This window comes from Anas platyrhynchos, chromosome 1 (assembly GCF_047663525.1).
Source record: "Anas platyrhynchos isolate ZD024472 breed Pekin duck chromosome 1, IASCAAS_PekinDuck_T2T, whole genome shotgun sequence".
Classification (NCBI taxonomy): Eukaryota; Metazoa; Chordata; class Aves; order Anseriformes; family Anatidae; genus Anas; species Anas platyrhynchos.
This window is the reverse complement of record NC_092587.1, coordinates 152,574,498-152,600,488: the sequence shown is the minus strand read 5'-3', so window position 1 is coordinate 152,600,488 and position 25,991 is coordinate 152,574,498. Positions and strand designations below refer to the sequence as shown.

General features: G+C 41.7%; 1 protein-coding gene across 2 annotated transcripts in view; it reads right to left on the bottom strand.

Annotated features, from left to right (window-relative positions):
* STK24 (serine/threonine kinase 24) overlaps positions 1–25,658 on the bottom strand; it is a 52,326-nt gene extending 26,668 nt beyond the window's left edge. The window contains exons 1-3 of one of the 2 annotated variants that reach the window (XM_038173457.2): positions 25,383–25,658; positions 18,094–18,222; positions 13,424–13,654 (exon numbers count right to left, since the gene is read on the bottom strand). In XM_038173457.2, the coding sequence (XP_038029385.2) occupies positions 13,424–13,654; positions 18,094–18,222; positions 25,383–25,424 (402 nt within the window). In that variant the 5' untranslated portion in view covers positions 25,425–25,658. The remainder of the gene's footprint in view (positions 1–13,423; positions 13,655–18,093; positions 18,223–25,382) is intronic. The other variant, XM_027443372.3, reaches the window with a different exon arrangement.
* Between the last annotated feature and the right edge of the window lie 333 nt (positions 25,659–25,991).

Genomic DNA, 25,991 nt, shown 5'->3' with positions numbered 1-25,991 from the left:
AACCATGAATGCTGATTATTGCAACAGAAAATCTCAGCATTTGGGAAAAAAAAAAAAAAGAAAAAACAGCAAACAATTGTTGAACATAAACAGAAAACAAGCTAATTTAATCTATCAATTTTACCAGGGCATATAAACATTTTAAGTCTGGAGCAGCTGCAAGTTGTTCATAAAATCCATAAGTAAATCTACACTTATATATCTTTGGAAAAGAATTAGATGGGTTATTATTTTATAAGATGACCTTAACATATTTAAGGTACAACCTACAAACCCTTGTATTTATACAGGACAGCCCAGTAAGAAAGCCAACTAGGTGGCAAATATTAGAAGTCCTCTACATAGTCAGAAAGCTCTTCCCCAGGCTTAAAGAAGTCAGGCTATCAGCTAAAAAAATATTCCCAAATCATAAAAGAAAAAACAAGACAAAAATTGTTGCACAGGATACCTGCAGTCATATAGGACATTAGGAACAGATACCTCTTAAAAGGTCTGACTGTCAACTACACTCTCCAAATCCACACCCCTAGACAAAATCTGCTCAGCAAATACGTAATTCACTTTTACCAACAGTCTGCTCTACTCACAAATATTCTCATAAGAAAAAAAAAATTGGCAAGAAAGTTCCTCCTCATGTTTCCAGCCACATTGCTAGAGGCTTAGTGGGTTTCAGATAATGTTTACTGGAATAAGAACAAGAAAAGCAAGACCTATAGCTCAGCTTCCCTATGGATGATCTAATGGGGTGGGGAGCAGAAGTCACCCCTGAAAAGTTTGCTTTTATAAAAAATAAATAAAAAAGCTAACAGCTAACATGGGATTACTGTGTTTACAGTTCTGATTTCAAGATAAACAACTGTTCATTTCCAATTCATCTCCCTACTACATAATAATTCTACAGGCATTTAGAAGTGTATACGGATATAAAAAGATATAAAGAAAGACAGCTGTGCTATGTTTAGGTGGCATCTCTGACAGGAAAAAAAAAAAAAAACAAAAGATCTATTTCACAGGAGAATGAAATGCAGCATTTTGTTTCTGTGGAACTTTCCTCAGGTAAAGCTCTCTAGAACTCTAAACACACAAAGAATTAGGTGGAAATATCTGGGTATAAAATTAATTATTTGGAGATCCATTAAAAAAAAAAAAAAGTATTTTATGTGGAGCAAACATGTGGTTTTCTTCTCCCCTCCTCCCCCCAACTTTATCTTTAAGGATCGTGCATTGAGAAAAGCTCAAGTTTTGAATCTCATCCAAAGTACGGAAGACAAAACAAGGGATGGAGGGGAGCATACGTCTGAGTACAAACCCAAGAAGTATAAAGTATCTTTTTGCCTTACACTGAGGGCAGAAATGGACAGGGTTACTGACAGAGATGCGTATCTTCACAAATCTTAATGGGGCTCTGCAACCAGCTGATGAGGCCTCAGGGAGTTCTCAAAAAGATTTTCATGAAGGAATCATGAACAAAAACCTTTAAGAGATGGTAATGCTGTACTGAAGATTATTACCACGCTGGGGTGCAGGGCTGATGAGTGTATTTTGTCTGGGGAGCATTTCTGAGGCGCTTACCTCCTTTGAAGTCTCTTGGCGTCAGGATGAATGCTAGCTGTCCTCGGGCTGCCATCCCTTTGAGGGGAGGGAGATACAGATGAGCCCAAAGGTTCTCTTCTAAACACAAGTCCTTATGCAAGCTGGCCAAAAGGTCCCTGCAATCAAAGAAATCATTGTGGTTTTGCATGTGGCGCATTTATGTCCTTTAATCAAGGTTTGTCAGCCATCTAACGTTCAACCACAAAGGAAAAAATAAATAAACGCATCTGCCAGGTAGCCAACGCAGAACAGAGACTAAGGAGAAAGAAGAATTGTTGGACACTGTGTACTCCACAAAAAACACAGGCAATGTGATTTTTCAGACTAAGCAGAACAGCACCCTCAGGGGACAGTATTATGTATGTATAATTGTATAAAAAAATGCTATTTGCCTTTGGAATCATTTTCCAACACACTGGAATTCCTGCCTTGTTCAGATCCCAAGGAAAAGAGGATTATCATTTCTAGACATGAGGACTAGGCAATGCATCCTACAACCTAACACAGCAGTCACTCTTCAACCACGACCTCTTGCAGATACCATGGCAGTATACAACTGATCCCGAAATGCATTCTTTTTGCTGTACGCTAGTCTAACAGCTTGCAGAGCCACTTGCTAGAGGAAAAAAAGGAAAAAAAAACAACAATGAAAGTTCTGTCGCACTGATAAAAGATCCCTTTTGCACAACACTTAGATTTAGCAGACTTGTGTTAGCATCCCAACATGCTAGAGCCACGAGCTCCGTGTTTCCCTTCGCCTGAGTCATCCCTAACAGTGTCCATATTCTCAGGCTCCCTGGCGTGTTTCCTGGGGACATGCCCTTCCATCACAGAGCAGCATCCTTACAGCCCAGCTGTCACAAGCCTGGGCTTGTCATACTAAGCACATGATTCCCCAAAGCCCCAAGCTGATGGGCAACCTTAGCTCACACCAAACCCAAACTGTGCTGTAGTAAAAGCAAACAGACGCATAATTCTTGTGGCAGCTGCAAAACCGGTTCCTAGCTAATAAGCACAAAAAACTTACACAAGTAGAGAACTGCTCACATTTCACTTTCTAAAGCAGTGGGTAACCACTTCTACAGAACACTGCACAGCCTGGGAGAAGACCTCACTGGGAGCAGCCCTGCAGAGAAGGACGTGGGGGTGCTGGTGGCCAAACAGCTCGCCACAAGCAGCAGTGTGTGCCTGCAGCCCAGCAGGCCGACTGCGTCCTGGGCTGCACCCCCAGAGGGGTGGCCAGCAGGGAGGGAGGGGATTGTGCCCCTCTGCTCTGCTCTGCTCTGCTCTGCCCTGGGGAGGCCACACCTGGAGGGCTGCGTCCAGGCCTGGGGGCACAGCACAAGGAGGGCGTGGGGCTGTCAGAGCGGGGCCAGGGGAGGGCCATGAAGGTGCTCAGAGGGCTGCAGCACCTCTCCTGTGGAGACAGGCTGAGAGAGCTGGGGATGTTCAGCCTGGAGAAGAGCAGGCTCTGGGGAGATGTCACTGCAGACTTTCTAGACTTAATGGGGGCTTATAAAAAAGACAGAGGGTGACCTTTTACACAGAAAGGTAGAGATACAACAAGGAGAAATGGTTTTAAACTACAGGAAGTTACATTTAGGTTAGATATCTGAAAGAAGTTCTTCACTGTGAGGGCGGTGAGGCACAGGCTGCCCAGAGAAGCTGTGGGTGCCCCATCCCTGGAGGTGCTCAAGGCCAGGCTGGATGGGGCTTTGGGCAGCCTGGGCTGGTGGGAGGTGTCCCTGCCCATGGCAGGGGGGTGGGACTGGGTGATCTTTAAGATCCCTTCCAACCCAGACCATTCTGTGGTTCTATGAACACTAAGTGTACAGGAGTCCATACTCTTCCATTTTGCACTCATCTATAGCCAGTTTCCCTCTTACCTCTTCAAAAGTGGGGGTGGCAGGTGAAAAATCACGTTGCTTACACCCATTACACTTTTAACTGTTAAGCTTTTTTAACCCCTAGTGTGGCTGACAACAGTCATTCCCTTCCTCCCTGTCCAACAGGCAAAAAACTACTTCATAACCATGCCTACCCAGTCCATACTTAATGGGAAAGAAATAACTCCAATCTGTGGCAGATCTTTTCCCAAAGATCAATGAGTGAATGATCCATAATCAAATCATAATCTATACAGAGCTGAATTTTACAGAGAAGACCACCAAGTGATTATTAAAACTTGACAAAGTCCCAAAATAAGAAATTGAAAGCAAAAGTATATCAACGTTAGTTTGCAGAATTCATTCCTCCAGGCAAACAGCATTATAACAAAAGTAAAACTAGCAAGTGAACTTCTTTGCATCCAATGAATAAAAAGGAATTAGCTAAAAAAAGTCCACCAAAATGCCACCTTATTAGCACATAAGTACCTTAGACCTATTTCACTGCAATAGCTGCTATCAGTTACACTCAGCTTTTACAAATTACCACCTGCTCTAGACCAGAAACAAACTTCCAAGAGACAAAATAAGGCACACAGGAACTCCTTCACCTCCATTGTCCAGAAAACAATTTTTCTAATGCTTCCATCTGTTCCTGCTTACCACTAAGTCAAATTAAATTGAAAATAAGAGGTACAACTCAAGTTTTCTTCTCCTTTGTAGAAATATCAATCCACCCATCAGTTTAATCCTTCCTACCACTTGTGTGTACAACTCCCTGGATCTTTTGCATCCCTGCTCTGCAGCCTCTAAGTCTTTACTTCTCTTTTCCTTTTCACTCATGTATTCATGTTATTACTGAGCCCCACTGCTCCTTTTACAGAATATTCATAGGCCTATCCTTTTTCTAAACCCTTAGCTACTGATGAAGTTGTATTTATCAGCCCTAAAATTGGCTGGGATCTTCAACCCAGGCTTCTGCCAAGCTCATTCCTCCAATCCCTGTAAAACACGTAATTTCCACTTTCCCTCTCAAACAACACTTCCTTTGGCCTCTAATTACTGCTAAAACCACCCTCTATTCACACCCCTCATTTCCATTTTGCCTTCCTCCCTGTGTTTGCATTTCCTTTGTACAAATTGCTGTTTCAAGGAGCTGTTAGAGAAAGCAGAGCAGGAAAAAGCCTCAGAATCTCCAAATGACCTTTTTCCCCCCCCCCCAACTGTTGTTACGTAGTAGGCTTAAGAATTTCTTAGTATGGTGAAAAAAGCGGGGGAAAAAAATAGAGAAACAAACCTTAAGAGCTTAGTTGAAAACACTGGTTCCTGAAACATCACAGTTCTTTTCATCAGAACTAACACAGCACAAACCTATTTATTCACTGTGGGACTTTCCTTGAGAAGTTCACTATTTCTGAGTTTCTAAGCTACTTTTCAAATAACAGTTTCTGATAGCTATACATTCAAGCATTTTAATATGTTTATTAACTTGTTCCGTAACGTGCCATGATGTTATTCCTTTACACATGGGAAGAATGTGACATTTCTCCTTTTACACAACCGCCTCCATTCGAACCACATGAAGACCTAAGCTTCATTTGGCCTGAAGAGCTGTACAAATGCCCTAAGATATTGAAGGAAAAGAAAATTTACTGAGCAATAAAAACTGCCTAGTGTTAACACTGAAGATATGACAAACATAATAACTATTATGACACAAGATTATGGTGGAGAGAAGTTTATAATCAACATGGCAAACATTCTATAGGCACCCAAGAACATAAGATCAATATAGATTGGTGGTCATCCTCCAGGAGACCTCTTTGGGCAATACACACACCAGCATTACTGCTGGCTGATTAAAGAGATTTCATAAATAATGAAGTGGCAGTGTGTGTCCATAAAACAGCCTACGATCTCCTCCACTACCCCCTATTTTAAAAAAAAATAAAATAAACATTAGTTTTGCCTACTCACTGAGCTGAACCTCTTCACTCAAAGTGCAAAAAGGTGCTGGTGCTAGAGCGAGGAAGCGGCGAGTCACAAGGCAGAGCTGGATTTCCCCTTGCAGCAGCAGACGAACAAAGCTCGCACCTAGATGCCATAATAACATTCCCTTTTCAGATATCTCACAGGCCAGCAGTTACCACACACCACAAAAGGACGTATGTCAAGCAATGTTATACGCTGTTAAAAAAACACTGCTAAGTCATCCTGATCTGTATGGCCAAGCTAAATATGAGGCTTCCTGTTACAGCTTCAACAAGCAACAAAGCTTGTTACCAAAAAAAGTGATCCCTCTCTCCCTTAGCCTCCCAATTTTGGGCTCACCCCCTCCACCTTTTTTTGCCTTGAATCCACACCACCTGTCTGGCTAATCCGTAAGAGGTGATTTTGGAAGGGGTGGAACCTGAAAGCAGGATGGGAATGAGATGCTGTTGCTGCTTATTTCAGCAGCAACCAGCTGTGAGACCAGCCTAAAAACAGGTATCAAAATGTGAAATTATGGAGCTTTCAAGGGTTATCACAACAAGCACGACACATATAACTTCCAAGAGACAGTATTTTACATTGAGCTTTCTAAAATTTGATTTAAAACAACATGGTTAAGTACCTAGCTGTTGGACAACATGAAATACGGTTATTACAAATTCTCAGTTTGCCTTCAGATATACTAGTGATGCCTCCCAATCTCAATAGGCCAGTACAGTAAGAATTATTTACCCATAAAAGTGTAGCAGTTCAGAAACGATTACACTGATAAACAGGAAAAATTCTTGAAGTCACTATGTACTAGATAGATTTTTTCACAGATTCAGAAAAAAAATAATATCTACATTAGATTCCAGAAATAAGAATCTCTTGGACCACTGAAAGTAGTGGAACAAAAAATTTGAGTCGCAAATAGAAATAATACCTTTGAATAAAGACAATGCAAATGAGCAATTCCTTTCTCTTTAAAGAGCACAAGAAAATGCTACAGGCAAGCACACAAGTAGTAGAGACTATAGGCAACTAAGGTTCAGACTTGCAAGGTAATCAACTCTGAAATTTGAAGGGAGCAAACTATTTTCAGTGTGAACAGGGCCTCGGCATAAAACCACCCATGCTAGAAACAGAATGTACAGGTTCTTTCATAGACTCTTGCTTTTGTCTTATTTATGGCTGTTATGGGCTGTGTTAATGGAAGCTTTCAACATCTTCTTTAAATAGGTACTCCACCCAGACCTGAAAGCCTAGCAGAACTGTTCCAGAAACTCCCTTCTTGCCTCTATCAGGGCTGTTCAGGCAGATGGCATTTTCTCATTTACAGTGGACAAGCGAGGACAGACACCTGTCCGACTCCTCTGCCAGGAGAGAACCAGGGGTTTATGAGGGGCTTTGGAAGGAAAGCAAGAATACCTGTACACAAACTGCCTCACATGGAGTCGTGCCTCATTTTGTTCCTAACACACTCACTTAGGGTCACATCAGTTCAAAAATGCTCATAAATGTTAAAGCAAGCCAGTTAAAGCTGTAAAGTAAAAGGATGCTGACATAAAACATGTTAAAGTCACATATAAATACTTGCATTCAACATTACGTTATGTAAGTAGCCGTGGCAAGAATATTCAACATATGCACTCTAACACCTTGAGTTTACTGAGGTATGCAAGCTTTTATCTTCCCTTTAAAAAAGTACACGTCATTTCTAGATGTAATTCGCTTAGCTTGGCCATTCATCCACGGCATCCTGTCCTGTTTTGGTACAACAGGTTAGAAAGCACTGACCCATCAGCACTTCAACAAGGGTAAGTTTCCATACGTCCAGATAAGCCATTTCCCAACCTTCTCTTGGATAAAAATCAAGGCTGAACTTCAGCCTGTCCCTGGAATATGGGCTTTCCAGACCTCAAACTGTTCCTGAAGCTCTCCATTGAACGCATTCCAGCCCCGCAGTGAACTAGACATTGTTATTTCAGGAATCACTGATGCCATCTCCACTAAGGCCCTAGCCAATACGTGATTTATTTTGGCTTAGCTACAGCGTTACTTACAGACCTCATGTTCATCAGACTGTCTAAAATAAACTATACCTCACTTTCAGAATCACTGCTTTTCAAAAATATATGCTCCTAGACTTCATTTACCTGAGCGTGTTGTTCTACAGAGCCCAGTTAACCAAACTTCATAGAAGTGGCACGTTTTATTTCAAGGCTATATCGTGTCATTCATAAAAGTTAACCAGCAGCTATTTTCTGTTTTCTTGCCATATGTATGAATGACAGTTTGACTTAGAGCTGTAATTGTAGTATAACAAGACATAGAAGTAACTACTGGTGCAGGTATAAAGTAAAAGAAAAATCATCATCAGCTAGCCTTTAAGACTCTTACCACTGTCAGTTCTTTTTATAGATTTCTTTTTTAATCATTCTTAAATAGTTTTACAGAATGCGAAGCTTTCCAGGTAAAAAGAAGGAGGAAATAAACCAGAAGTCTGGGTCTCACTGGATCCAGTTTAAGCAGTTCAAAAGAGGGCATCTCCAAAGCTATAATGCATGCCAGAAAAATACATCTGCAAGAAAAAAACATGACCTTAGAGATTTTTTTCTAAATACATTATAGAACTAGGTAAATATTGGTTTTCTATCACTAGTATCTGTTTATATTGAATGCTGAAACTACTTAGTGATCATTTGCTCTATCATTACATTCATCTGTAGAGAAGTCTATGACAGGGACTAAAAGACTACATATATATATACGCATATATATATATATATATATATATACGCACACATTATATATGTACGTATACATACATGAACATGTACATCTCAGTTTTTATCCATATATTAAGCTTGGCTTTGAGTAACACACATATATGCAAAAAAAAAAAAAAGGGTCAAGATTATCCAAAACTATTCTTCAATCATATAAGGACAAAATAACAGAAAGTAATACATTTCTAAGTAGTAATCCAAGACAAAAGAAATATGAAAATATTATGAAGTTACAATAAAACAATGATTAACGTTACTAACACAGCTGAAGAAAAAATTTCAGAAAGGCATCTCCATCTTGGAATTAAAACAGATTCCAAACAGCTTGGACTGAACAGGACAAGAGGAACTACTTTAGAAGCAAATCTAAGCTCTTGAAAAGCTGGTGAAGCAGAGGAAGATGCAGAAAGCAGAGCTGGCTAGCTCCTACAGAGAAAGAAGTTTTGGAATAAATGGCACAGCAATACTTCTAAAAAGATATAGTACAGCAAAACTGAGAAGAGATGGAAAATAACTTTAGATAATTTAAAAATAAGAAGATTGACAAGAAATGCAGAGAATCCTTACTCCATTACAAAGGAAGCAGTGGATGCTGTTACCTAAAATCTAAAGAAGGCAACAGACCCAGCCAGGTTTCATAAATTAGTTCTGTAAGGATCTAAAATGAGCTATACTCCTCTGTATGGAGCATTTAATCAGATCACAGACAGAGCAGATGAACCTTTCATTTGGAAGAGATTAAAGAACAGATATGGCCCCCACAGCAGAGAGAATGGAGTCATTGCCCACTTCATTAGGGCCTACTTCATAAAGGAGCACTGGTATAGGTTTTTAACACACCATGGCAGATACGGAGTCAGTCCCTTTAGATATATGCACCCATATAAACCATGTTGCTGTGATATGCTCCAAGAGCAACCATCTAATTATTTATGACCTCCTGAAACAGACAAAAACCCTTTGTGCTAATAGAGTGGGAACATGAACATACCATATTTTGAAGTGTGGCCTTCGTACTTGCATTTCTGTTTTATATAAAGACTTCGGGGTTTCTGACAAGGAGCCGTTCCTCAAATTAATTTATATTCACAACCCACTTCGTTACTGCTTATAGCTCTATTTAAACAAACTCAGCAATTACACACAAACCTCCAACAATAAAACCTAGAGAGAAAGAAGACTTGCTCCATGTAAGCAGAAAGCTGTTTTTTAAGTCTCACTTTCCATGTTAAAGTTAATACTTCACACATATAGATATGGCTTATTCTCTGGATATAAAAAAATGCTATAAAGTAAGTATGTTCCTGAAAAGATGAACTCAAAATATATATTATTAAAAAAAAAAAAAGTAAGAAAATTTTGCAAGGTACATCACACTGCTCTGAAAAGCATAGCTAAAAACCACTTTTAGAAACAAGTATTTCTAGGACGCAGCAACTGTCATTAACTCATTAGAGATACCACCCATTTTTAGTTGTACTTCCACATCTGTGTTGTTCTGGAGACACCAAAAGCTTGACGAGCTATTCTCACGAACATCACGACAGCAGTAAGAGGCCTCAGGCACGCACAGCAATATTATACAAGCCTTCTAAAATTTCAAGCAACAGCTCCCTTAACACACTAGCTTGTATAATCATGTAGCTGAACTGAAGCAGGCATTGAATAACAGAGAACGAAGAGCAGTACAAGAAAGATTTCTCAAAGAAATATGATTCAGATGTTTATAAACTAAAGAAAAACTACCTAAACATTCCAGCTACCTGGAGAATCTTCAAAAATATAAGTTTTCATGGTATTACCATCACGTTAACCACCCTTAATGAAAATAGAGAATACCTTTAAAATGTTTGACAGATTTTAAGAAGATGTCAGAACAGGTCTTCTGCAGTTCCACAAGCTTTCCCTACAAAGGGACATGAAATATTCATCATCGGGTCTGCAGAGTCCCAGATGGGACAGAAATACTTCTTTTCTGGTGCCTTCAAACTGGTTATAACAATATAAATACCAGAAAGTTCTCATAAAAGCTACTTATTCCTACTTAACAATTGACATGGGAATACTTGAGGGAAAAAAAAAAAGTTATTACATAATAAAAGACACCTCTTCAGCTCACAAAAGGATGTGTAAGAAACCCGAGGAAACAAAGGCTGATCTGGAGCACAAAGAATAAAGAAAATGAGAGGGAGAGAGAGAGAGAGAAAGATAGAGCATAATTGTTATTGGAATCATTATTTGCCTGTCAAATGTAATTCACAGAAAATCAATTTAACGTTTCTCTACAAAAAAGCTCCTCTTTCTGCCCATGATCCACTAGACACATGGCCAGTTCTCATCACCCAGCACAGGCTTTAAAGAATAATAATTGCTGCAGTGGCACGCAACATGCCCTAAGACCTTAGGTTTTTCTGCTTGATCACTTCAAGGAGTATCATTCTGTGAGGAAAAACCTAAAGTCTTTCTTGTAATTAGTCCTAAAATCTCATGGATATTGATGGAATTAAAAGATGGTCAGACCTTTCCTTAAATATGGCAATCTCAGCTTGCACAGGCAACAAAGATCTGAAGCAAATAAACCTGGATTCCCAGCCAAGACTATTAACCAATTCATTTAAACATTAATATGTTCCTTCTTAAGCACATCTATATTAGTGATGACACATCATTGCTACCCAATAATAGATCTGACTCTTACTTCCAACAGCTAATGCAACTGCATAACGTTTCCTTCACAAGATTTCATCACATCGGCATCACCAGAACACCACATGTTAATTTTTGACAGCAGAAATAAAGGTGTTTTTTTATTTTGAAGACCAAAAGTTCTGTAGCACGAAGTGTCTTGGAAAACAATATAAATTCACAATGAACTGAAGTAGTGAATACGGGTTACCAGCAGGACATTTAGAAAGAGCTATGCTTTCTTTCAGAAGTAACTGAATCTTATACAGCCAGTGTTAGTGCAGCATCTTGGGGAACTACACATCAAGTTGGAAAATTCAGACTACTGCACTTAAAATATAAAGGACACTATTGCTTTTTCTACCTTCACAAAATTTTGACATTCGCTCAGTTCAAAACTGGACACTGGATGCTCTTTGCCACACTGCCACTGTGTTTTGTGAAAACTACTAAGTAGAATTCCCATCAAACTTCAAACCATTTGTCTTGCATTCTAAAAGATCTTGATGTTTCTCCTGTAGAAGGAAAAGATTTGAAGCAGGAATACAGTCCAGAAGGAAATAAATCAATCAATCAAATCTCTGCCTTTCTTACAAGACATGCTTCACTACTAAACCTGGACTGATAAGTTTCAAGAAAGTAATAAAAGCTATGATGAAAAATACATTTAATTTACTATAGTCAATCATGTGCCTCCTGATGTATCCTGGTTTTGGTTAGGATGGACTTTTTTTTTCCCTAGTAGCTTGTATGGTGTTATGATGATAATAGTGGTGATAACACAGTGATGTTTTAGTTGTGGCAGAGCAGTGCTTGCACAGAGCCAAGGACTCTTCTGCTTCTCACACTGCCCTGCCAGTGAGGAGGCTGGGGGTGCACCAGGAGCTGGGAGGGGACACAGCCAGGACAGCTGGCCCAGGCTGGCCAGAGGGGTGTCCCATACCATGTGGCATCACGCTCAGCAATAAATCTGGGGTAAAGGAGGAGGAAGGGGGAGTGTTTGGAGTCCTTTCATGGAGCCATTATGCATGAAGAGCTTTCCTGGAAGTGGCTGAGCACCTGCCTGTCAATACGAAGTAGTGAACGAATTCCTTGTTCGGTTTTGCTTGCCTTACGTGTTCAACTCTCTTTATGTCAATACACAAGTTCTCACACCCTTACCTTTCTGATTCTCCTCCCCACACCACTGGTGAGAAGGGAGCAAGCAGCTGCGTGGTGCTAAGCTGCCTACCAGGGTTAAACCACAACACGATGCCTCTGAGACCTGAATTATACATAACTTAAGTACAGTACTGGTGACAGGTTATCGGGGCTGAAACCATTTACAATGCCTTCAGTGATAAACTGTCCAAGCAAACAGGTTCAAAGCACAAGGACGAAAGGACAAACCGTCTGCCCCTTCAGTTAGGCATCTCCTGGATTCAGATAAACAGTCCTTTGTCCTTGCAAACCAACTGGTAATCTCAGAAATCCAGAGATAAAAGGAGTCCCACTTCCAGAACCTTCACATCTTTGCTGATGAAGTAGAATGTTTCCACAAAAGCAGAATGAAATTTAATTTAGAAGTATTTTCTGCCTACTCAATTTCAAACCTTTTCAAGAGCACAGTCTCTTAACCAGCTTGTCAGCTGTTAAAAAAAAAAAAAAAAAAGAGCTGCCCAGATGGGGGACACAAAGTCTGACCACAGAAATAAAGTAGCACCAAAAGCTTCCAGATATTTTCCCTACCTGTTAGTGGTAACAAACCATTCTAGCCAGCCAATTAAAAACACCCCCCACCAGAAAGAAAGAAAAAAAAAAAAAAAGGAAAAAAAAATCACCTATTTGGCACACTCAAAATTGAACCCTGAAATCCTGAAATCTGAAGTTCTCAGGAAAATCTCAGGGAGGATGGAGGGGAAGCAGATCCAAAAAGCAGTTAATGGAAAACCCTTCTATTAGCTTAAATTATGGCGAATGGGCTGTTCGCTAATGAGTTAGTAGATTAACTTTTTTTTTTTTTTTTTTGACTTATACAGCATTCAAATCAAAGCTGGTTCAGCCTCCTTAGAAAAGCAACCTATACTTTGCTACTCAGCAGACCTTGATAAAAAAACTCAAGTTTTGCAGAACAGCTGACCCTGCATTGCTTTTCATGTTTTGACTATTTAAATACAGACTTGGGTAATAGTTTTCTGAACGTAACCAATGTTTAAGGAGTTACATTTTCCTAATATTAGGAAAATCTACACATATTACTTAGAAGGAGCTCAGCAAATTGATGTCGTCATTTAAATGAATTCTTTTTGTACAGAAGTGGCAAGACATGCTTTTTTCCCATTAAATTCTGTCCAAAAATATAGTAACACATTCTTTCTTTAAAATTGAAAGAACAAAAATAGATTTTTCTTCAGCTAAGGTCTGCTTGAAACCTTGCCCTTGAAAATAGGCACGATTGGAGAACTTGGAAAAGAATTACTGGTAAAATCAAAACACCATCAACTGTGAGCATCTTACCTTTAAATAGGATCCGTAATATTTAGTTACATATGGACTGTCACATTGACTCAGCACTGTGATCTCTTGTTGGATGTCTTCTATTTCGTCTTCTGCTTCTTCTAGATCAATAATTTTTATAGCAACCACTTTCTGAGTCCGATTGTCAATTCCTTTGAAAACTTCACCAAAAGAGCCCTTACCAATTTTCTCCAGTTTTGTAAACAGTTCTTCCGGATCTGCCTTCAGAGTCTGTTAAAAAATAAGAGAAAAATTACTAAGCATTTGTAACACTAAAATGAAATGTGATGACTTTTTAAAGGTAGCAAGCACTTTAAAAATTCTACATGTTCCAATTTATCCAGGTACTCTTTTTTTTCCATCTCCATAATTAATGTGTTCTTTCTACACCTTTTATATGCACATATTGCAATATTTATGCTTCCCTGTATATAAAGTACAAATTTATCACAGTCCCTGTGACAGGGATTTACCCTATCTGGCATGAGAAAATGGTATTATTGCCCAAGAAAAAGAAATTGAGATAAGCTACACTGAGAATGAAAAATCCTTACAAAGATTTGGTTTCTATTAAAACTAAGGTCGGTCAAATATCATTACCAATGAAAGTAATCCTTTCTGCTGTCCCTTCCTCTTTAAACTGCTTCCTTCCCAGGATGCAGGGACCTATTCCTCTGAGATTTTCACACATTTCATCCTGTAAGGATTCTGTTCCCACTCTTCGATGCACCGACTATTTCCTTGGTTGTTGTGGCAAGCAATTCTCTTCAACTTTCTCCTACTAAGGATCACCTGCACAAACTGCCATAATTCCTCCTTATTTTTGACCCCAAGAATCCTTATTCTCAACTCCTTATTCTTGACCCCAAGTTTTTCCTGGAGCAGGATTTACTTTATTCTTCTCTCAGCTGAATGAACTCATTCACTCCTAACACACATTCTATCTCAAAGCGAGTTGTGTGAGGACTACCAGCACCTACCTAAGCACGTCACCCCAAAAAAGAACACAAGACCTATGTGAACCGTTCTGCCACAGCTGGTTTTTCTCCACCCATCAAGTATGGTTAGCTACAGCTGCTCTCCAGCTTCGCACTTCTACTGCACCGATGCTGAGTTCCACCGTGTGCCTTCTTCATCTACCAGCAAGGAGTCCTTATAGCTACTAAAAATACCCAGGTTACAAATACACTGGATAAATCGTACCTAAAGGGAACAGTCATGATGTGCAGGAAAATCGAGTGGCATTACTTAGACTCTTCCACTTAAGAAAGAGCCACCTGAAAAGGCTTGCTGTTGTTCTTAAAAGGATGAGGTTCATGTTAACCAAAGTGGAAATGTAGTATTGGTATAGGAAAAGGCTCTTACTAGACAAACACAGTCATGTCTAAATAAGCATTAAGCTGAACAATTTACACTACTTAGACAAACTCTGCAAAAGCATAAATGGGTAACTTAGCATAAATCTCTAAATGCCTACAGACAAGTGCTGAGCCAACGCTTTCCCTTCAACAATTAAGTTGAGCTTATCAAGCATCTCCCACCTATACTTCTATTTCTGCTCTCCTATCTCAAAGGTTACATCATGAAACCTTGCAGCCCCAAGAGGCAGATCATCCAGAAGACGTTTTAGTTTGCCTGAAGCTATGAGCCACACAAGTTTCACAGCTCAATTAGGTGTTTTGAGGACCAGATAGTTGTGTCTGAGTTCAGAGATAAAGCCACTCATTTCTTCAGGCATTGCGTTTGGAAGTTGTGAGGAGTTGGGAAGAACTGGTCCTGTCTGAGCTTTTTATGATCAAAATCTTATGGCCATCTTGGAAAATGAATGGTTTGATAATATCTGGTATTAATACCATGTAAACAGTATTGTATTACAGTAAGATCCTTCTCCAAGCTCCTTGTGAAAACATTTATTACTATATATATGTAGTAATAAATATATATATAGGAAGGAATGTATATAAATAAGTATATATAAATAGGAAAGAGTATGTACATACCTTCCAAAAATCAGATCTTTTGTAAACGCATTTTTTAGTTTTAAAAGTTACCACTCCTGAACTTTGTTCGGAGCCCCAGGAGGTAGGAGCTGTTCAAAAAGAAGCTCTCTTGCCGTGTGAGAAGGTCCAAATTTTCTTCCCAGGAGACTAGGTGTTTGAAGCGAGAGCCTTAAGCTGCTGGCAGCCTGCGTTTATGGAAAACTACCAGTCGGGCTCTCCTTAATGATCTGCTCTATTTCAGAAATGGCCAGATCAGGCCTCCAGATACATAACGAGCTGCTTGAATTTGCAATTACATGAGCGGCCAATTCCCATTCATTTTTCCGAGATAACATCTGGAAAGGATTCTCGCCAACTTTTGTTTTGTTTCTGCAGAGCCTTCCAACAGAGGCAAAATATTCAAATGGCTTTATAAATATTCTCTCTATGCAACTGATTATAGAGAAAAATGCTTTCCATAGGTCCTGTCACTACTCTCTTGCTGACTCTTTGCAGGCTTTCGCTGAGCTTATGGCATTTTCCTACTAATATTACAAGCATGGTTAGTGGTGGTTTGGTTTCTGTTCGGATGGCTTCTCACACTTCTCACACCGACCACAACCACCCCTTCTCAGCCTCTGGCTTGTTTAACCACGCAGAAGAAAGCCCTTCATTTCTCATCACAAGCAGCGCCGTCGTTCTCACCGTAATTACAGTAACCTCTCTGTACTTGCTCCACGTCGGATTCATTACTTCTGACCTTAATTAGCCAGAAAAATATCTTGCACTTAAGGTGAACTCTTCCGGGCACTCTGCTCACTAATCAGCATCGCCCACTCCTACCGAATAAAGAGAGTCCCAAAATACTCCGAGATCAGATTTGTTCAGCCTGGCCTCCTGGTTCAAACTCGCTTCTCCCCAGCCCCCTGCATTTCCAACCCACAGCACCCAGCCTCTTGCAGAGGGTCTTTGGAGTAATTCACACTTCTGACACCCTGCACTTCATGCTGGTTTGTTCAGCAGTTCAAATCCTGAAGGTCACACAGATCTTCAGTACTAGCCTAATTTTTCCCCCCCTTTTTTTTTCATTGCCAAGGCCACATCTTCATCACCAACAGTCAAGAACAACCTTGGTAATCAGCAGCATCATCCCCATCACCTATCCAGTCCTCCCCTCAAAGCCAGCACTACATGCATCTTACAATGCAGCTGGTTTTCTGTATCTCTAATTCTACCACGCCTGTAGCTCAACAGAAAATGTTACTGAAATCCAAGTTAGTTAGATCAAGTATACACGTCTAACTTTATTCATAACCATTCTGACCCAAGCTATAGCTTTAACAGGAGTCCTTTTCCACATCGCATCCCAGTTCTTTTTTCTCATCTCCTCTTGTGAAAGCTTATTCATTCAGTTATTATTATTATATACTTTCTTCTTTAACCTGCAATAATTCTAAGCCATCCCCATGTTCGAGTTCTCCAATTATCTGGATAACTGATTGCAGATCTCTGGTTTCTCAATGCCTGCTTTTATAGCAGACAATTGCCTTTCAACACCTCTTTCCTATGCTTTTAATTTTACGAAATTTCCAATTAATCAGTCCAATCCTCTCTCCCTTTCAAGCCCAAAATACCATCACCTAAACAAGTTTAGAGATTTCTGGTGAATATGAAATACTCCATGGTGAACTGGCTTGGGACTGCTGGTGATTACTGCTGTCTGCTTCCACGCTTGGAGATAAAGATAAATGGTTTAAACCTTGCTCACACGTGTGCAGAGAAACCTGGATACGCACTGTAATGGAGTGTTGCAGACAGTGAACCCTACAAAATCATTAAGGACTGGAGAAACTAATGGAATAAAATAAAAATGAACATAAAGAAATCCATCCACATAATCACTTCTGGCTCTGGAAATCCTTGAGCAGTAGAATTGTGGAAGTATGCCATGGAAGTATTTCAAGTTACCCCGTTCTTACACTTTTTTTCTTAAACATCTATTCCTAACCACCACCAAAGCCAAAGCACTGGACCAGCTGGGCCTACAACCTGACCCCATTCAGCTGATAACACTGTTAAATTATTCGCATCCAAGTCAGAACTTCAAAGACGACCTAAAAATCCACAACAAAATAATTATATATTAAAATAAAAATAGAAATAAAGGGAAAAAATCCACAACAAAACAAAATTGTATGCTTAAATGGTTTCACAGTATCAGAAACAACTACTTACAGGAAAGAGAGGCCTTGAGTTTTGCTACACAGCATTTTACCTTTCTCAGAAGCTGCTAAGTTTTTGCTTTCCATGATATATACACGCATATCGTATATATGAATAGCTGATATAATACACAAGATCATTTCCTGTAGTTGGTGGGAAACTGCAATAAGATGGGGGCAGGATGCCATAAACTCTGCCATGAAACTTCAGTGGGTCATAACCAAAGGGTGGGGGGCAGGGGTACTCTAAAACCTTGCATCTCTCAAACACTTGGGTTGTTGAACAGAAATGAAGACAAACACACACAGCATGCATCACAGTGGCCTTACGAATACAGCTGTTTCCCAGTACAACTCCCTTATAAACTGTTTTCTAATCAGATTGGAAGAGGTTTTAAGCGGGGCTACTGGGGGAGATGCCTATCATAACAGTATTCTTCATCCCCTGTGCAACCCCTTTTCCACCTACTTTCAAGGAAACTGCATTTATCTGGGATTCAGCATACGAAACTTTTAGTTCTTGATCAATAAGATGGATCTCCAAGACATGCTTCCAAATTCCCAGTGAACTCGTACCATCTTCTGGGTTCAGTGTCCCCTGAAAAAAAGTCATGCCTTAATGTCATGATATCCTTCATTCAGAAAGCAACTTAATGTACATCCTTAGGAGTTCAATGCCAAAATTAACAGTTGCCTAATCATAACCTGTTTGGTTTTTTGTTTTTTGTTTTTTACAAGCATTCAGAAAGAATACATTTTAAATAAACATGAATTCTAATTTAACTAGTTTCTCAAGCTCATCCTGCATTTTTAATAACGTAGCATTTTAATACCATAGCTAGGAGCTTTCAGAAGCTGTGCTCCTCCCTCCCATCCATCACGCTATTTAAAACTAGATTGCTGCAGCTGAAGAAATCTCCCCGTGCCTTCAGCACGCAATGAAAACAGCAGATAGCACCAGCAGACACAGCGCTGACATCCAGAACGCCTTTTAGACACCGAGTGAAAGACAGCTAAGGAAGAGCCTCGAAGAAGAGCTTTATAACAATGCCTCTCCCTTGTCTGCACTTGCTCAGATCAATCACCCACAGACACTGCGAGCATCACGCCTCGCAGGCCCTGCTATTGTTTCATGCCAGAAAGTGGTGGCTCGGGTGGAAATTCCCAGCATTATGACCCATGGCTGAATAAACCTCAGTAATACAAGCTTGGAAACTTATGTTGCATTAATACTAATTGAGCAAAAGAAGAAAGAATGAGTTTTAGGATCTACAGTAATCCCATAATTTGACGGGAGACATGCACCTATTCTATCATCTGACAAGACACCCCAAATGTCTCTTAATAGGTGCCTAATAGCACAACTTGGAAGAGAATACGAGTACAAGCACTCCCAGAATATTCCTGATTCAAGGCTGACTTTCTACAGCATTATATTAATACAGAATGAACACACGCAACAGCCTGAAGCCTCTGCAACCTCAAGATTTATTACTCTCAGATCTGATCTTGTCCACCAAGAGGCAATGATCCACACACAAATACTTTCAATAAACAAAGTATTTGTTGGCTTAGGAAAGAAATCACAGAAAAAGAAAAAATATATATATATATAGTCTATTCAAAACACCTCTTCAGAAGAAAACTACGTTTATCTGACTCTGCAACTAGACATCCTGAAGCTATACAATAGTTTGATTTCAGGAGACACGGCAGGGAGGGACATGGTAGGAAAAACTATATAGGTTTTAGTGGTAGCAGTTAATTTAGGAACACCATCGTCACCCTGTACCAATCATGATGCAAAGCTCAATCAGGCATGCAACCCAATAAGGGTGCCTAATTTTGTCAAAATGAAATTTCTACTTTTACAGTCAAAAACAAAACGTAAGTTTTTAATAATGAATTAAGAAACCCAAGCAGAAAATTGTTCTGGGACTGGTCATGGAGTATCAGGTCACAGAATCATTTCCTTTTACGTGAAGAAGAAATTTACTCTTGATAAAAATTTCTCACTCCACACCCCAATTTCAGTAAATGAAGTGGTGTTTCCCAGTTGCAGTGGGTTTACGTGGCAAGGTTTTGGTAGCAGGGGTCCAAAGGGGTGGCTTCTGTGAGAAGGATCTAGAAGCTGCCCCATGTTTGGTAAGGGCCCCACTGCTGACCAGAGCTGAGCCAGTCAGTGATGTTGTTTGTGCCTCTGTGAGAGCATATTTAAGACAGGGAAAAAAACACTGCACCACACAGAAGCTGGGGGAGTGAGAGGAGTGAGGAACAGCCTTGCAGGCGCCAAGGTCAGTGCAGCAGGAGGGCAGGAGGTGCTGCAGGCAGGCAGCAGCAGTTCCCCTGCGGGCTGTGCAGGGAGAGGCCCTTGGTGGAGCAGGCTGTCCCCCTGCAGCCCATGGGTCCCACATGGAGCAGATCTCCACGCTGCAGCCCCCCCATGGGTGGAGGAGCCCCCGGTGGAGCAGGTGGATGTGGCCTGGAGGAGGCTGCGGCCCATGGAGAGGCCCCGCAGGAGCAGGCCCCGGGCCGGAGCTGCAGCCCGTGGAGAGGAGCCCACGCAGGAGCAGGGGTTTGGGGGGAGCTGCCCCCACCCGTGGGGGACCCATGCTGGAGCTATTTACTTGTTCTGGAAGGCCACCTGATGGGAATGTGCTTTTCCTGTTCAGAGGCTGCTGACACTGGCGTTGAGACAGTAAGAGGATAAAAGGGTGAATGTGGTAACTGATAAGGGCATCGAGCCATCATGGATGTGACTGATAACAGAGCAGAGATGCGAAACCAGATTTTGTAAGCTCGGCCTTTGGAAATCAGAGCACCTCTCCTTACTTCCTCTACCTCTGTATAAACACCCCACCCTGCCTTTAAATAAAAATTTAAAATTGAATAGATATCTGGAAATCCCATCTAAAATGGATCACTCCAAAACCACAGAAGGGCTGAAGCAAGGTAACAGATTCAGGCAAGTAAGGATTCACTCTTGTCAATCCTTATTGCAGGAGCCGTCGTCCTCAGTCCTTCAGCTCTTTGTGAGGGAATCTGTCACTTTTGGGGCTGACTGCATCAAGTACCTCAGACCCAAAGGCCACAAGAAAAGAAGATCAAAGAACTGTAGAAAATGAGAAAATCAGTAAGTTCACCTGCTGTCATTTTAACTGTACCACAGTTTAATAAAACCCGAACTGAAGCTTCACCCTGCAACGATGACCTCCTAGGAAGCTTCCCCAAGAAGTCATCCACAGCATGTCCAAAGGAAACCAGCTCTCACTCCTCCACTTATGTTTAATGGCAAGATTTCGGGGGTGTAGGAGAAGAGAGCTCAGTAGGCAGACGTTCACTAGAAGCTGCTACACGTCTTCTCAGTATGATAGCTCCACTGTTGGTGTAAGAGTTGACTTGTCTAGAAAAACTCCAGACAACTGTTGCGTAGCCTTGATGCAGCATTTGACCTAAAAAGCCAGAGGACGCCAACTCTGTTCCTGCAAAATGAAAACCCTTCTGTCCTCGTGCTGAAGGACCAAGCTTAAAATACACCACTGAATCCCAGACATCTGTCCCCTGGGTATTTCACAACAGGTTAGCCGTGACCACAATGGTCCAAGGATCTTTCAAATAATGAACTGCTGCAGGTTACTCTATCAAACTATCACTTAGACAAGAGCAGTGAGCACAAACCTTCAAAAAACTGAAATTGGGGAAAAGTAATCTCCCATATACATGCTGCAGACACAGGGCAGCGGAGGCTGCACAGCCTTTTCAGAGCCTTCAAAGCCCAACGCTTTGTGGTTACCAAACACAGAGCTCACATACAAGACAGATACAACAGTTTATTGTAAAAGGAGAATGAATTATAATAGGGAAGACAGTAATGTGCATGATGTGTCAGAGTACAAGGAGAGCCATGCTGGATCAGAACGCAGCATCCTGGAGGCCCCAACACTTTCTCCTGCAGCAGCTGAGAGCGAACATTCTGGGATGAGTGCAAGAACACACAAGTAAACATCAGCATTTTCCAAAACGCTCTTCCAGTCTCCAGCAAATTTACAGTCCAGACACTCACTGAGTCAGAAGTGGTGCCTTTACACTTAGCAGCCCTTCATTTCTATTCATTTGTCAAGTTCTTACCGAAATCTAAAAGTTTTAACCAGGGTTTCTTGCAGCAAGGTGGTGTGATTTTATTTTATTTTAACTTAGATTTTGGATAAAGAACCAGCAGTTCTTGTACTGAGAATGAAAAATGACTTTTTTTTTTTTTTATGGTATACTAAGCACTTTTATTATTACCAAAAACCTGAAAGGGAGGAAGATAAAGAAAAGTTGCATCATACACAAGAGGCTGTGGCTTCAAGATGATGCAATTTTAAAAGCACATTCGGAATTTTATGAATGTGGCATACGGGCACACCTAAAAATACAAACCAATCTTCTCACAAAATGTTTTTTCTGGAAAAAAAAAAAGTTCAGAGCATTTCAGGGCAATAAAAAAAAAAGTTTTTTGTTTTGGCTGTTTTTTTTTCCTTTAAGAAACTGAAATAGGAAAGATGACACAAAATAATTATTTCTTATCAGTAATTCTGCAGTTCATCAGTATCCATGTCCATTATGTCATGTAGATTAATTTGGAGCTCTTATTCATGTGAAACTCTTTCTCACCTGTATTGCAGAAGCACAGACAAGTATCACACCTAGAGCCACTCCAGCTGCTGCACTGGACTGGCTGAACACATCAAAGTGCCCAAAAGGCACACACCACCTATGGGCTTCTCTCACTTCTCCAGGATCTGACGTTGATGAAGCCACTTATCTTTCCTCAGCAAGAGTTCCCAAAAGTATTCTTCTTGTTAAAACCATAATGTATGGTTCATTTTAAAGGAACTTCATAGTCAGAGTTACACAAAGAGATGAGGTTAAAAAAAAAAAACCCAACTGCTTTTCTAGTTCTCAAACTTCAGAAACAAAGGAAAACAGCAACAAATCAGACATAGCTTAACCCCAAAACCTTTTTAAGTGTGGGAAGAGAGGAGAAAGAGGTTTAATAACTATTAATTTTAGCATTTTATTGCTAAAGATTACATTAAAACTGCTGGCTGCCAGATATCTGACAGGTTGATGTACTGCAGCACCGTGTTCTGCAGCTTCAGCCCTTGAGCTTCTCTCTGCAAGCCTACATATCCTCAGCTTTCTGGTTCAAGGCACTTGTAACAGGCTTCAAAGTACATTACAGCCCACCAAGCACCCATACCACTGATTTATGAACACGGTATTTTGTTATTTTAGGTGGTTTCATAAAGAAACTCTAGAAGCTTACCACAGCCTTGAAGCGCAGGCCGGTCTGGTCTGAAAGTCCCTTTTACAGGTCACACACGCTTTTTCTGAGCCAGCCATGCGAAAATATCACACGGTACAGACAAGCAAGCATTTTTCTTAAGTCAGCTGTGTAAAGCAGAGAGGATGAAGAAGACTTTCTGACGGTTTAGTGGTGATGCCCCTGCGTGCCACACACTCAAGCGCTTATCGGCACAGAGCCCTTAAACTAAGGGCAGTACAAGCATCGAGTCCAAACTTATTTGCACACATTGAAAATTAGGTCAAAACCCAGCTCTGTTTCTATTCTGGTTAGAACATGCCCGCGTCGCAGCAGACAGTGAATCTTGGATTTGACAGCCTTCCAGCACCATCCCACATTTCCTCCACAGCTTCTCATTCCTTTGGCTTACTCTCTACCCACTCACTTTTCATGCATCACTCTTCAACCATCAATCAGATATGTTGTTTGGAGAGAAATACATTAATCCTGCGTTCCTCTGCTCTGCTTACACACTCCTCTGCTCACACCAAACAGTGTAACAAAGCGCTACCCCTGCACGTGAGTTTCTGGGGTCAGGAAGTTCCTCTTGTTCACAGTAGGATACCGATTGGTCTCTTGGACGAAGGATACAAGAGAAAGCTGCCTAACTTTCTCACTGACATTGTTTACACCATTTGTTGCAGAAGCTGGTAGGTGGGGAGAAAGGATCACACTACAGAAAGAGAAAACACAGTCCCATGATTTGGACAATTTAATTATACCTCGGAGAACCGAACTCTATTTCTCTTCTACCGAAGCCACAAACCATAAACTTTGTCTTATTTAAGCAGCTGCCACGCATAGTATGTACCTTAATATTTCAACATTTATCTGCAAATAGAGCCAAAAAGAATCATGTGCTAAAAAGAGACCACTATAAGATTGCAGTATACTCTGACAGAATGGAAATGGATCTAGGCATCTTGAAGTGGGGGCAGAAAATTAGCAAGCAGCTTCTGTATTGCTCATGGATTTTAGGCTTCTACCTGTCTTCGTTTGGTCTTTAACAACGGTGTGAAAAGGACACAGTGAAGTTCCCAAACAGTCACGAAACTCTAATAGTAATACATTAAAATTCATGAGAATAATAGCACTGTCCTAAATAAAGAGATTGCAGTAAAACCCCAAATTACACGCACTAACAAAAAAATCCTGACAGCCTTACAGATTTAGTAGAGCTCATGGTATTACAAACTAAATAACAAATTAAACCAGGCAATAATAATAAAAACATGGGTCCTTCGATTATGAAATGCCACATATGGGTAGTACATGCGTATTGCTGGAGTAACTCATTCTCTTACTTCCCAGCCACTCCAGATCTGTCTTTTCTCAGCCTAAAATACCGGTTCTGTTTCAAAATAAGTACCAGAAAATGGAACATGAATCCAGCCCTTCGTAAAGGAGGAAAACATTACTTCCATGTGTCTCAGCAATCAGCAAGGGGCTCGCATTTGGAAGGTGAACTCGAGCACTCCGCAGCAGCACCTACCGAGTGGCAGAGCAATCGGTTCAGGGCGAGGGCCTACATCCTCGGTTTGGCATCCAGTGCCAGCCTGAGCATACAACCCAGGCCATGCCTATGAATATAACATTTTAAATTCAAAGCCTCAGGTTATGCAAAGACCTGAGATTCACGAGGCAGAATCTGCTTTGCAAAAAAAAAAAAAAGCACGCAACCCCAAGTAAACCAATACTTACACCAAACGAAGCACAAAACCTTTCGGTCCAGGATGCCAAACACCTTTACCTCCCACTCCTAAGTTTTCCTTTTGGATGTCGGGGCAGGCAAGCACCTAACACGATGTGGGAACGCTCAGAAGAGCACGCAGGCACTGATGCCCTTATGGCTTTTCTGCCAGCAGCTTGCGTTTTGCAAGCAGCTCAACCACCACAAAACCACACTGGTTGTTTAAATATATACACGTAGACGTATATATATATCTCGCTGCTGCACAAACCCAGCCAACTCCATCAGGTGAGGCCCTGAGGGCCAAGCACAGCCCCCAGCCACCCACCCAGCACCACCACCACCCAGCCAGTCCTACAGATGACCACTGCAGCATGGGCTGAAGGTCAACATTTTCGGGCCCTGCTTTCCCCTCTGTTGGCATCAGCGGGCTGGAAAGCCGAGCCTCGCGGATTGAAACACCAGGGAGCACTACTCAGTGGCTGGAGGGGGGGTGATTTTTTTTAAAAAAGAGGCAAAAAAAGGCAACGAGACGCATCCTCCTGCGTGCTCCCAGCAAAGCGGCGGCTCCGAAGGGAGGGACCCAGCAGGCACAGAGCTCGCTGGCGGCACAGCACGCCTTGTTCCCGGGGGTGTCGCGACCCTACACCCCCCACTCACACCCCATAGACCCCACACACCCCACACGCCGCCATTTCGGCCCCCGCCCGCCCTTCACCTGCATGCCCGGCAGGCCCGCCTGCACCGGGGAGTGGGCCATGGCGGCGGCGGAGGCCTCGGGGAGGGGGCCGGGGCTCCTCAGGCGGCGCCGGGGGCCGGGGCTGAGCTCATGGCCGCGCTCGCTCACTCCTCCTCCTTCCTCCTTTTTCTTCCTCCTCCTCCTCCTCCTCTCCCTCCCCCCGAGCCAGCAGCAAAGGGGCTGTCCCAAGCGCCGGCTCCTCAGGCGCCCGTCACGGATGCAACAGCGGCTTCCTCATCCCTCCTCCCATTGACCCTCCTCCTCCTCCTCCTCTTTCTCCTCCTTCTCCTCCTCCTCTTCCTCCCCCCGCACGCACCGCCCGGGCTTGCATCGCCCTCGGGGCTGGGCGAGGCTCCCCCCGCCAGCCCTGTAGCGCCGCACCTGGGCTGTGGCTTTGCGGGGTTTGGGAGCTTTTAGGATTTATTTATTTATTTTTAAAATTTTATTCGTTGTTTCCGGCAACTAAAAGCCCCGCTTCTCCCCTCCCAGCCCCGTCTGGTGGGGCCGAGCAGGTGGAGCGAGCTGGGAGCCAGCCCGCTGTGAACGAAGGGAGCCGGGCTGAGGCGATGGATGGAGGGATGGGGCCGA